Consider the following 14,661-nt stretch of genomic DNA (forward strand, 5'->3'; position numbering starts at 1 on the left):
GTTTTTTTTAAGAAAAGATATGGAGAAAGAGAGAAAAAATAGTTACAATAATTACGATAACTAGCTTTGAAAAACTGAAAAGAAAATGAAATAAAAGTAACAGTTGTGCAAAAAAAATATTATGATTTTTTTTACTATATTTAAAAATATTGATGAACTTAAATATTACCGTTTTGCAGTGACGGATCCAAAAATTAAAATTGAAGTGGGGTTGAACTTAATATAATAAACTAATATATATATATATATATATATATATATATATATATATATATGAGATATTAATATGAAAATAGTTAGGAAAATGACATTGGTATTTTTTATATAAAAAAACTATTGTTCCTAACGTATTCGAAATATGAGAGTTAATTTTCAAAAAAGAAGTTTATCATTTTTCAAAATTTATATATTATGTAAATTAATATGTAAGTCGTATAATATAAGACAAGTTTCACTTAGATTCAAAATTTATATTTTAAAACTATTTTTAATATATTTTAAATATACTTTCAAAATTAAATTCTATTAAATAAAAGAATTGATAAAATAAATTTATCACTTTTATGAATTATTTGCACCAAACCCCTTTTGAAATATCGAAAATCTACATTTATTCACCGTGAAAGTTAAATAGGTATTCTAGATGTTAACTTTTATGAGTTATTTGCACTTTGATATCTTTTAAAAAAATTAGATTGTGCTTAAATCTCTATATATATTTACCAAAAAAAATTTAGAATTGGCTCGAAAACTCCTTGTAAAAAAAATTGGGCTAGGCTACAGCCTAGGACGGGTCAAACATAGGTCCGTCCCTGATAACTTATTTTAGAAATTAAGAGCGATTAATAATTTTATTAAAAAAACGTAAGTAATAAAATATGTTAGAATCAACTTGTATAATGAAAAAGTAGAGATGGAAAATATTAAACAAAAAGTGAGGTATAAATGATATCATTTTCTTTCGTTTAAAAACAATATTTTAAATAAACTATTATATGAAATAATATTTGATCAAACCACTAAAACTAATAGTTTCTTAAAATTGCGTACAACAATGGACAACATATCATTCTTTCTTCATTGTCCATGATTCCTGTGTTAAGTTATAAATAGTTTCTTGATTGCCTGCAAAAATCAAATCTTGTAAATCTTATATACAAATATATATGCCATTTGAGTCGCTTATCAAAGATGTTATTACCATTTCTTGTATTCAAATATTTGTCCCATTTGCTGTTACATACAGCAAAATCTGGAAACTTTACGAGTGAAAAAAGGATCAGCAGCACCAACTTTGAGAACAGTAATGCCAGTATGCCACAACAGGTTTAGCTGCTTCTGCTCCCAAACTATGATTCCCAGATGAGAAGTTTCCAATCGAACTCCAGAATTCTGAACTCGATTGGACCAATCAGCAAGAATTCAGAACATGACTAAATTCTTGCAGAATTAAACCAGTTCTCAGATTTTAATCAGAACCGTGATCATAAGAAAGGTCATTGATGAAATATCAGCTCACTTAATTCAGCGGAGTGAAGAGAAAAAAGGTCAAAGAGACTCGCCATGAAAATGGTGTTAAGAGGTCAGGGCCATAGTGCGAAAAGATGCGTCCATTGCCGGGAAAAAAACACAAGTCAGTTCCATAATGAATATATTCTTGAAACCTTTAGCGGGAATATACTTAATCTGATGTTTCTTTGTCACTAGTCATCAATTACCTTCATCTCATATACTTCACTAATCCTGGTATACTTGGTTCAACCAAATTCTATGCTTTACAACATCACTCAGCTCTCATACAAGTGGTGTGGTTCGAAATAGACCCAGTTTAGGACCATCAAACTGCGAACCTTTCCACCAACTGTCCCAAGGGACTTAGCTTGTAAAAAAGCATACATCATCAATCTGTAACAAAGTAAAAACACATTATGCAGAAAATGTCACTCCTCTGCAACATGATCTTTTTTGCTTACATCTTAAATCACATGCAGTTCAACTGAATTATTGGACGGAACAAATTTTCTTTGATATAAAATTGACTAATATCAAGTTCTTACCGTGTATCAGCTAAAAAAAAATTAAATAATATTACTGTGGATAACTGTTTTGACTCTAATTATTTTCAGTTAACTATGTCATTTAGCTCCTTTCCCTTAGTCTCAATGGGTAAAAGCAGCACACCAATTCCGGCTAAAACTATTGCAAGCTCGAATAAAATGATTGCAGCCATTTGCTGGCAACCGGAAACCAATCCCACAGCTACTAGAGGGCATATCATGCCTGCAATCCTTCCCACGGAATTTGCAACACCATATCCAGTTGACCTCACAGATGTTGGATATATCTGCAATGAAAGTAACAACTTTCAACCAATGGCAAGTGAATTAACACACTTTGAACTCTTGGATAGGCTTAATTATAGTTTCTTTAGCAGACCCTCAAAGAGAGAAATGTCGGTCTTATGGATGATTAAGCTCAAAATGCATAAAAATACCAAAAGAAAGATCCTTGGTGTGGTTCAAAAGGGAATCTCCGAATTGATCTGAATATATAACTCATCTTCAAACTCTATATCACAAGAAAAGGAGATAAAACTCATGAATTTTAAATAGCAACAACATATTGAGGAGACAATGCAACGCAAAATAGGATTGCGCGGTTCAACCGTATAGCCTATATCCACTGGAAAAATGTCCGACAAAACTCTTATTACTCTCCCTCAGTTCAAAACGTAACCACAAAATCATATCAAAGATGGTGGTTCTAAAATATATTCATTGAAATGACATAGAGCAAGGAGGATGGAACCAAAATTTACTAAAGGTGAACAGAGTAATTAGGATGACGTACCTCGGGACAGTAAATTCCAGCCACTGTGAAAGCCCCAATTACACACATTCGGGCTCCAAACAGCATACATGTAGTCAACAGTTCGTTTCGATAGAACGCAAGTGGTAAAAGGAATATGAAGCAAAACGTATACGTAAGCACCATTGAAATCCTACGACCAATTCTATCCACAATAACTGCTGCTAAAATGAGTCCAGGAAGCTCTGTAAACATGTCAACTCACTGAATCAGGGCATATAAGTAAAACCAGAAGCAAGAAACAAACATCATTATGAAAAAATGCGATATAACTGATCCACGATGTTAAAGTGTACACCTGCAAAACTTGTGATAAATACATTAATGTAAGCACTAGAATCCATCAACTTGTGCGAATCCATCAACTTGTCCGAATGTAAATTGATTGGACTACATATGATGTGGCCACTGCTCAACTCTGAAGTCAGCAACACAATACCATAATATGAAAAGGTGTTACCAAAAAAGACAACCCACAAGAGAAGGGTGATTTTCAATAAATCCGATGACAGAAGAGTGAGTATTGATGAGAAGCCTCGTTTATATATTGCGATGTTCTTTTTTCCTGCGGACAAGAAATGGGCGTCTTCTGAAGCTGGAAATTCTTCATCCGGCTCAGCCATTTGATCAGAAACCAATGTGCCAGAAGGGAGTTCCTTCTGATTAATAGCTGCCATTTTCCTCAAAATATTTTGTGCATCAGTGATCCTGCCATTCATGTACAGGTACCTGGGTGACTCTACTGTAAGAAAATAAAAGACAAGTGCCCCAAAACAGGGTACTGATGACAGCACAAGAAGCCACCTCCATCCCAATCTTGGCATAATGATCTGCAGAAAAAGTACAAGAATAGTTCCAAAATAAACAAATACTTAATTTCTTTCTCCAACATTTAATGGATAATTTGAAGGCATAAACAAAAGAAAGAACACCGTATCCTAATCCATACATATAGGACCGATCACATTCCACTTAACTTCTGCCACACTTTTAACAGTTTAATTATTCTGAACTAGTCTAGATAGAATCCTAAACTACATCAAATTTAAACTCGGGCAAGAAGAATTAGAACTTCACAAATTCATAAATTTTATTTCAAAATTTATTAATTTTATGCTTTTAACAACGATATTACTTGCCTTGCGTACAAAATTTATTTTAAATTGGGCAAGTTTAAAGATGAGAACTGCCACCAAAATCAATAATCAATTTTCAATAACTTAATGAATTATAATTTTCCACCTTTTTACTATCATCGTAGATCAGAAGCTACAAATGCAGTAGAAAGAGCAACTTTCAAAAGAATCTTTGAATGATAAATATGGAAAAGGACATACCCATGCCAAGGACGCCTCGAGTATTGTTCCGACTGTCCAGAAAGTTGAAAAGATAACCATCCAAATGCCCCTGTTTTGCACAGGCACAAACTCGAGAAACCAGGCCGAGTACACGGGTCCACCACCTAGGCCTATGCCAACTACCATACGAAAGAGGACCAAGGATATATAATTTGGGGCAAAGGCACTAAACATAGCAAATGTGCTTGTCACTACAGCTACACTCAGAAGGCCCACCCTGATGAAACAGAGTAGTGTTAGATAATCTTCATAAATATCTGTTCATGAAATGAGAGACCAGTTATAATTGGAAAATCAGGAAGAACCTTTTATGAAATCGAGTCTATTGATTATTGACCCAACTTAAGCAGATTTTGCTTTTTTTGTTTCCCATTTGGTTCAAGGTTTAAATTTTCATGCTCGTTTTACATTTGAGCAATTGTTAACCTGGGCATTGCATTCACTCGGATACCTCAAGGACTGAGCACTTCTCACTCATAATAACACTTAATCAGTAGAAATACTAAGAGAGAAAATTTCTCGAAAATTTCTCCCTTTTCTTCTGATATCATACATTCATGCTACAAGTTTCCCAGATTCCCAGGATGTGCACAACCCATAAAATTGATCTTCAACTAAGCTAATGAACAAACTTTGCAATATGAAACTCTATAACAGGGAAACTGGAAAATACGCACCCTGGCAAGTTAGAAAGATAGTTACAAAATAAATTGTAAAGAGAAAAAGGAAAAACTCCAATTCTTGCCTTCTTCCACAGTTATCTGAAATGATACCCCAGGAATAAGCTCCAATAAGCATGCCAGCAAAAACCACAGTTGTTATCAAGCTTTCTTGCCCGGATGAAAGCCCCCACTCGGATTTAACAGCCGGCCCTATAAAAGATAATATCATAACCTCCATCGCCTCCGCCATGGTCCCTAGCCCGGCATAAACCAGCACAAGAGCTTGAAATTTCCCAAACCCCACCATTGTCAGAGCTTCATCCAGTGTGTACACTTGCCCATTGCCAGAACTATCCATCATCTGGTAAAACTAATCGAATAAATTCAAAACAAGACTGTATATCACTAATTAGTAAACAGCAACACATGCAATAAATTAGCTGCCAACATATGGGTTCCGTCTCCACAAATCCATATCAAGAAAACAAGCAAAAGCCCTTTCCAATTGTATTTCTTTTTCGAATGTGAGCAGTTACAGAGAGGCATAGAATAGGAAGTACGGTGTTTGGTCATATCTGACCCAAAATTTTACTTTAATTTTAAAACAATATTTTTAACTTATTTACTTCAAATCATATTTTATAAAAAAAATATTCTCGAATTTGATTTAATATAATAAATATTATAATGCTATTTAAATATATCTAATTATTAAAATAATATAATAATATCATATTATTATATAATAAATATTTATAATTTTTAATATAAATATTTATAATAAAAAAACAAAAAACAAAAAAAGCTTCCCTCTCTCGTGTGCTCCAAAATTTCACTCCATTATTTTGTAAAACTAGTATTTAACCATTGCGATGCACGTCATGGTATAATTAAAAATTATTGAAAAATGAATAGATATTTAAATTGAAAAAAATAATATAATTATAAAAAATAAAAATAAAAAATATTTTTTCGCTTATTATACAAAAATTCTTAAATAAAACGCATGTCGATTAATTTTTTTGGCTAATAATCACTCTCATATATCAAAATTTTAGATTGTGTTAGCCTAAAGCAATGACATGATGCTTATCGTGTTTAGTGTATTGATGTCGGCCACCAACTTTAATACATATTTAATTCTTTAATTTTCGAAAAGTTATATATTATTATTTTTTAACATGTGATAAAAAAATATTTTTAAATCACATTCGATAAAATTAATGAGAAATAATTTTTTAAAAATTCAGTAATTTCGTCTAAATCCACATTCACAAACAATTTTGTGACATGACACGTGTTTGACACATTTGAATGATAACAATAATTGTTTCATCAATATCATTATCCAAATTGGCTCTGATTTTATTTACAAAATATCTTCATAATATACACAACAGCATATTATTCTGAAAGAAAAATGAAACATGTGATCCGAAATAAATTATCCATAAATCAGAAAAGATATTTAATTCACATTTATTATGTATTCCAAAACAATATCAATAATTTTTATAACGTGTCTTCTAATAGATGCTTACTTTCTTTAGAATTGGTTTAATCATTTCTATTACGGGAAATTTTATACTATCATGCATCCGTGAACTTTGTAATATAGAAGAGAATTATCACATTAATAATACGTAATAATTAAAATTTTGTACAAATAGATGAATAATATTTTTTACTTTTCGATCATGAAAGACATATTTCAAACTTAATGTCTCGTTATTCTCGTTGTTTCCATATGTAGGTAGTTCATAACAACGAACAAATCTAAATTTAAACGAACATTACATCTTGAAAGGATTCAACTCATATATGGTGCTGAAAAGATGAGTAATTTCAGAATTTAATTTTGGAGTAGATAAATTTAGTAAAATAAATAAAGTAAAATTGACTTCTAATATAATATGCAATATTGCATTATTTATAATTTAAAATTCAAATAAGACATTTCAATGGACAAAAATTATACATTGTATGCTTTTGACAAAATTATATCATACTTTAACTCTTTCAAATTATAGAAATATGGAATTGCATGCATTGAGTGTCAAAACATTTCTAATTATTGAGGGTAATATACATATTTATTGAGAGTAATTTAATGTCCATTTGAAACTCTTTTGAATATATCTCTTTTAATTTTATTTTTTTTTGTGATCTCTCTTATTTGAATTTTTAAGAAGACAATTCAAGATATATAATATACATATAGTTTTGGAAGAAAACTACAACACATTAATTTTTTCAAATTAAAGTAATTTCGAAATAATATGTATTTGAGATAAAAAAAATTTATGATTATTAAATGGTAAATTAATGTTCATTGGAAAACCTTGTTGTATTGATAACTTTACACTCAACCAATTTTATTTTTAGAAAAATTAAATAAACTAATAAAATATTGTATTTTTTTTAGCAAGTAATTTGGCCATGAAATTACTTAAAATAGAAAAAATTATTTTTGAATGATTTATCTCATGAGTGATACTGAAACTTATAATCATGTGTATTTTAAATTTATTTATACATTTTTTAATTAAATTGATTGATATAATCAATGCAAAATTTTTAATATAGTTTAGTTTTAATTTGAGTAAAAAAAATAAAAAACATATAATACATAAATTACATTTGAATTAATATAAAAATTAATTGCATTCAAAATTGAATTAAATGAATTGATGTAATCAATGCAAACAATAATTGAAGTGATCATTTATTGCAGTACACATTTATCAATATTCATGTAAATCTTTCTATTTTTAGAAATAACATTTTGACGGAAAATTATTATTTTTGGCAAAAACTCTGCTTTTATATATATATATATATAGATAGAGCAGTTTTATTGGAGAAGATCCATGTGCCAAAATGGCGTGAGCAGAGGTTGGAGATGACTTTATGGAATTTTCTACTCAAATGATTGGATGAATGATTAATGATTGATTGAATAACATAAGTGGGTATTTAAAATTTGTTTAAAGATCTCGTACATAATAATATAAACAATGATTGATTGAATTTTAAATACCCACCTATTTTTGTTTGGTTCGTCCTCAAACCACACCGTGCTATGAAAGGCTAGCTCTGATACCAACTGTAAAGTCCCAAATTTGACGATTGTCATCACTGTACTAAAACATGTCTTTTTAGTGTGTTTATATCTCCACTCTCATGCATCCTGATAAACTTCTCAGAGGTTCACTCATCTCATAATTGTCATAATTGCTCCAAGTCAAGCAAGCTTAATTTTGAAGTTCTTATATGATAAGCTCCCGAAAAAAAATGAACATTGTTGATATGAGTATAATTATTTTCTTCGCTTATTTGTGATTTCTTGATTTTAATATTTTTAATTTATTTCTTATAGATTGACTGATATAATAATCATGAACTATCAATCGAGATAGAGATCTAGATTAAGAAGATATGAAAATAATTATTGATGTTTGTAGAGTTGAGAAGACATATAACCTCGATAAATTAATTGCAATTGTATACAATTATAGTTTGATTTTTTTTATATAGAAATATTAGAATCAATATTATACGATATATTCTATTTTTTACCTGAAATAAAATTGAAATAATTAAATTTATTTGCTAATAATAAACTAAATGAATTTAAGAATATAGACGTAATTTAACATATTGACTAATCATACCAATTTATTAGCCTTTTTATGGATAATATGAAGACAAGAAAGTCGTTGAACTTGTATAATCCATTCATCCTCCCTTACAAACCTCCGGCAAATCACAAACTATCCTTATATTAAATGTTCGGGGATCCTTAGAAACCACTGGTAAATTTGTGATCTCCAACTGTCATATACATACATATACAGGATTCTCATTTTCTGAACCGATTCAAGAATCCAGAATTCTTTTCATTTTCAAAGAGAAGCCAAGGAGATATATATACAATTAATTATGAAGAAGCCATCGAGTCCAATCTTTATATTGAGGCTCTGTGTGATTTTATGGTCATACAATTCTTCATGCGCAGATGCATATATAGGCATGAACTGGGGGAGATTGAGTTCCCAAAGATTGATTCCTTCCATGGTTGTTGATTTGCTGTTGCAGAATGATATTAAAAGTGTCAGGATTTTTTCGCAAAGTGACAATGTTTTGGAGGCTTTCTATAACTCAGATATTACAGTTACCTTCGGTATCGCTAATACGTTGTTGGACAATTATTTAAACATGTCAACAATACAATGGTGGATAGATAACAAGATAGTCAAGTATCAAAACAAAATGAAATTCGGGTATGTACCTCGTCATCTCCATATGCATGTTTCGTCTTATTTAGAATATAAATAATTTATCCTAGGCAGTTCATGAGTTGGTTTAATGTGTGAAACTTGGGCCCAAGTCAAGTTCGTGTTGGGAAAAATCCATAAACCGCAGAATCCATCATGCTAAATAATTATGAATTTGACTGGAAAACTTAAGTGGAAGCGTACCTGAAGCCGTAATTCTGAATTCTTTAAAATGTGTATTGATCTTCCAGATCTACGCGCTCTTTTCTTGAAAGAATCATTTAGTTTCTCTTCAAAACTATTTTCTTAATGGGTGAGAAAATAGGGAACGTGATAACGCGAGATTTGGGGACCATGACTCATGCTTCTGCACATTAAAGACCCACAACATATTAGATACATTAAAGCCCTAATAACCCGAAACATTAGTTGGTCATTTTATTTTGGATTTAATTTAATAGACAACTCATAACACATAATTATTCACATATAAGCTCATATAAATAAAATTGATCCAACAATCTCTCACTTGGGCTACATGTGCAACCTTATAATTATGTTTGTGAAAATAACCTTATGAGCTCAAAATTGTTGTCATTCCCAAATATATCTATAACCAATCTGGTTCATCAATCACATCAACATAGGATCAAAGCAGTATTCGCTACACTCGAGGTAGTTGGACTCATCAATAGTCACATATGCCAGCACTACTAAATGACATGGATCATGAAGTGGATGTGTAGCATTGAAATTTCATGCAATGTGAACGTAACATGTCTATTTCCAACATGTCCTCCCTTAACCTTTTTGAGATCAAATTTTAAATCATAATCTGAGTGTGACTTAACTTGAAATTTATTTCTGCAGAAAATAAATTTACATAACTGCAATTGAAAATGTCTACAACTGAAAAGCATTTAAAAGAACAAACTCCCACTAAAACTGAATTTCCTCAATTGACATAACACTCATACTAGCAATGTGCTCGTGAAACTGTTTAAGTGGTAGTCCCTTAGTAAGCGAATCTGCAACCATGGAGTTTGTACCGATATCAAAACCAGATACACTAGCAATTCCTCAGAGAGGTCAAGCTTCAGTGCTTTCAACCTCGAAGCAAGATTAGAAATTTCCATAATGAACTCCCTGATGTTGCCCTTACCCATGTACCTCATTGAAACGAGACTTGCCAAAAGTGTACCAATTTTAGACTTTTCACTTTTAGCAAACCTCTTTTCGAGGTCTTGAAGGAAAGTCTTAGCTGTAGCAATGTCGCTAGACATTGTATCCCTGAATGTTTCTGGAATGACCCTCTTCATGATCATCATACACATGGATTCGATCTCTCCCACCTTTCAAACTCCCTCTTTTAATCAGAGGTACTCTTATCCGTAATGGCGGGAGGAGAGTCAACCCTTATTGCGGTCTAAATCCATGACTCCAAGTACTATCAATAAATTCTATTGCCACGATTTAAAATTCGAGCCATTTAACATAGGAATAGAATTTATGATGGAATGAATATTTGCAGGAGTCAAATCTGAACAGAGAATAAAAAAACCAAATATACATGCTCAACCAAATATCTAAATAAAATAGTCAATAAATTCAAATAATTTAAACCTCATAAACAGAATATCGAGCACTCCATTAATGTTTCATCTTTGGACAAAAGATTAACTTGTAAGTGATATCATGATGCAAGCAATCAAACACTGATAGTAAATATCATGTCAAATAACAACCTTCCTTTGGGCCGATTTATTATTCACATTAAAAACCGAACAACTATCACATGTCTACCACCACAAGAGCATATGTAATTATATTAAATATTAACCTTTCTTTGGGCCGATTAATATTCAAATAAATCACATATAGCAAAATCATTTTATATTTCAAAATAAAATTAATTTTCATAAAAGATGTCACATTGACGACATTTTATCTCAATTAATCTATTTTAAAAATACATATAACCTTATCATTATTTGAATGATCGAATATTAATTTGTATTTTCGGAAATTCCGTACGGGTCGACCCAAATCCAGACGAGTCGACCCGACCCGAATCTATGCGACCCGGCCTGAATTGGTACCGTTAAATTTTTTTAAAAAAAATTTATCCAAATTTTTGATTTTTCCCTAAATATTTTTGTTGAATGAAACTGAAAGTAAAATCGAAATCTTATACCAAATCCTTAAAATTTACAACCAAATCTTTTTACCAAAACTGCAACTCTAAAAGATTTAGTTTTAAACCAAAATATTTTCCAGATCTGAAACCATATCAAAATATTTTCAGATATGAAAACGTAACAATATATTTCCAGATCTGAAGCCATAACAAAAAGTTTTAAACAAAATTTCAATGATTCAAACACGAGTGGCTCTGATACCACTTGTGGAGAAAACTCATAAACCGCAGAATCCATAATGCTAAATTATTAAGAATTTGACTTGAAAACTTAAGCGAAAGCGTACCTGAAGCCATATTTCTGAATTCTTTAGATCGTGTATTTATCTTCCATATCTACGCGCTCTTTTCTCGAGAGAATTCTTTAGTTTCAAAACTATTTTCTTAATGGGGCAGAGAATAGGGAACGTGATAACGCGAGATCTGAGGACCATGACTCATATATATATAATATTTATCATTATCTTCTGATATTTCTGTTTTAACTTATCATAAAAACAGAAATTACACTTATTCATCTACATATTAAAGGCCCACAACCTATTAGATACATTAAAACTCAATAACTCGAAACTTTAGTTGATCAATTTATTTTGGGTTTAACTTAATAGACAACTCACAACACATAATTATTCAAGTATAAGCCCATATAAATAAAATTGATCCAACGGTTCGATCCCACAAAAACATTCTGCTTGAGGTCTGGAGTCTTTTGTATTCGTGGCTTGCATATTAGAGCATGTATTCGGAGTTTACTCAATGCACGCCTGATGCATTGGAGTTTTGTAAAGAACGTTGGATTTTGCATGTGTTTCAGGTATGCCACCATTGGAACTAATCCCCTTTCTCCAGCATACAACGAAATAATGTACTTTAGCGCACTGCCTGTCCTGAAGAATATGCAAAGACAGCTTAACATTAATAGCATGTCACATATAAAAGCAACAACCCCACATTACGTAGATGTCCTCACTCTGACAAATACTTCGAAGCCGTCGGAAGTAGATTTCCGGTCCGATATTAAAGAGCAAATGGTAGAATACGTAAGATTCCTTAGAGACAACGATGCCCCTTTCATGTTTTCCATGTTCCCGATTAGATTCGTGAACGAAAACAGCTTGGATCTTGAATTTGCATATGTGGACAACAAATCAAATTACACCGTAATTGACACAAATGCGACCTACAGAAATGCATTCGAATTATTATACGATTCATTGCATTGGGCTTTGGATAAAGCCGGCGCGGGAGGCGTGAAAATCATAATTGGAGCCATCGGTTGGCCTACGGATAGTTACCCAGGAGCCAACGTTACGAATGCGGAACGTTTTTACAAAAGCTTTCTCGCTTACATCGCCAGTGGAAGAGGGACCCCTATGAGACCCAACCAGACGATCGACGTGTTCTTACACAGCCTCTCTGACGAAAACCAGTTGGAACCCCAATTGGGTGGGTTCCAGCGTCACTGGGGAATCTATAAATTCAACGGGGAGCCCAAATACAAGATCGATGTATCTGGAAAGGGAGAAGATGTATATCCCAGCGTCGCTAAAGGAGTGATACGCATGCCGAGTCGATGGTGTGTGTTCAATGAGAACCTCGATGACCCTAGGTTAGTGGAGTCTATGAGGTCTATAGCATGCAACGTTTCGGATTGCTCGAGTATGGAGCCGGGGGGATCGTGCTCCAATTTACCATACGAGAAGAAGATTTCTTACGCGTTCAACAGGTACTTCCAGACTAAGGGGCAGGCATCTGAGTTGTCGGATGAAAAATGCGACATGGGTGGGTTGGGGAAGGTGGTGTCAGTAAATCCATCCGTGGGGACATGCGACTTCCCGGTGGAGATTTTGTCGGCGGAAAAAGCCATTGAAGGAGAAACATTTGGCGCCGCGGATAACGGCGGGGAGAGAGTATGTGGGTGGGTATCTGCATCAACAGGACTTTTAGCGTTGATTTTGCTTCGGATGATCATATGATTCCTCCAAGAAATCTTGTGTATATCATCTATGTCCACAGATTATTTGCTGTAAGTAATGCACATGCCCGAGGATCCATCTTCACTTCAGAATGATGTTTGACTATTTACAAGTGAAGTATAAGTGGATCATGTAGAAAGAGTTCCGACACTAAAGAATCCGATTGGATTTCTTTTGGTTTAGTTTTTGTGGCTCATTTTGTCTATCAAATTTGAACATTCTAAACTGAAAAATTGTAAAATTTTATCAAAAATGTATAATTGCAATTTCGGTCATTTAATTATTTCAATTAAATTTCAATTATATTAATTTAATGAAACATTTTTAGAGATGTTAATTATATTAATTTACTCCATGAGACTTGATGTAAGAATACTCTATACAAATTAAGGAAATATTAGAAAAACAAAAAATATATTCGAAGAAATACAAATGCTCAGTGAGATTTGTCAGAATTACTCGGTAAACTGATAGAAACATAAATAAATATTAAAATATAAATAAATCAAATCAAAGGAATATGAGTACTTCTTTAACCTCTATAGTTTCATGAATGCTCTTCAAAGTCCAATAAATTTTATTTCCTTTGTGATATCCACGACCGAATTTTTTATATAATAAATTAAAATATATTTATCATGACAAGAACTCTAGGCTAAGTTTTTATTTTTGATTCAAGGGATATTTCTACTCTTTTAATTTTATCATTGTGAGGTTTTTTGCATTTTAATTATTATTCTTGTTTTGTTCAATTATTTGATGATTTATTATTTATTTTTATGAAATTGGTATGTTGATTAATCTGACAATTTAATTTGATATATAATTTTCTAGCTATTCATGAATTCAGTTATATGTAATTGTCATGAACGATGGAACATGAGTAGCGCTAGATTAGGTGTATTGTTCTATCATAGCATACTTAATCTAAATAAATCGACGAAACTAAATTTATCAATTGCAGATATCTCGAATCTCGATTGTTAGATTTTAAGATTAATTGTTTTCACTAAACGAAAATGCTATCTTTAACTAATATGGAACACTATCGTGTCCAGTTGATTATTGATAAGTTTTGACTGGATGCTGGATTTGGTTAATTAAATTATGAAAACGTAAAGATTTTAGTTGCTATCCCTATAATTATAATGTTAATTGCTTATAACTGCATGAATAAATAATATGTTCACCACACTTTAACATAATCCGTGGATATCCATGTTGTCTAACAACACATGACTTGTTATGACTAATGCATATGAGAAGTATGGTTCTTCAAAGTCTTTATTTTTTTGTTTATAAATAAAGTGTAGATCGATG

At 31.7% G+C, this 14,661-nt stretch overlaps 2 protein-coding genes across 2 annotated transcripts; one reads left to right on the forward strand and one right to left on the reverse strand.

Annotated features, from left to right (window-relative positions):
* Positions 1–1,280: 1,280 nt before the first annotated feature.
* LOC142528150 (organic cation/carnitine transporter 7-like) lies at positions 1,281–5,470 on the reverse strand. The gene is made up of 5 exons (XM_075633220.1): positions 4,972–5,470; positions 4,206–4,443; positions 3,167–3,698; positions 2,851–3,053; positions 1,281–2,344 (listed from the first exon to the last, which is right to left on the reverse strand). Exons 1-5 carry the CDS (start codon positions 5,247–5,249, stop codon positions 2,123–2,125), a joined length of 1,473 nt encoding a protein of 490 aa, XP_075489335.1. The 5' UTR covers positions 5,250–5,470; the 3' UTR covers positions 1,281–2,122.
* A 3,110-nt stretch (positions 5,471–8,580) lies between these two features.
* Positions 8,581–13,606, forward strand: LOC142528166 (glucan endo-1,3-beta-glucosidase 5-like). The gene is made up of 2 exons (XM_075633221.1): positions 8,581–9,171; positions 12,180–13,606. The coding sequence occupies exons 1-2, from the start codon at positions 8,831–8,833 to the stop codon at positions 13,339–13,341; spliced, it is 1,503 nt and encodes a 500-aa protein (XP_075489336.1). The 5' UTR covers positions 8,581–8,830; the 3' UTR covers positions 13,342–13,606.
* The last annotated feature ends 1,055 nt before the right edge of the window (positions 13,607–14,661 follow it).

The sequence above is a fragment of the Primulina tabacum genome, chromosome 2 (assembly GCF_025594145.1).
Source record: "Primulina tabacum isolate GXHZ01 chromosome 2, ASM2559414v2, whole genome shotgun sequence".
NCBI classification, from domain to species: Eukaryota; Viridiplantae; Streptophyta; class Magnoliopsida; order Lamiales; family Gesneriaceae; genus Primulina; species Primulina tabacum.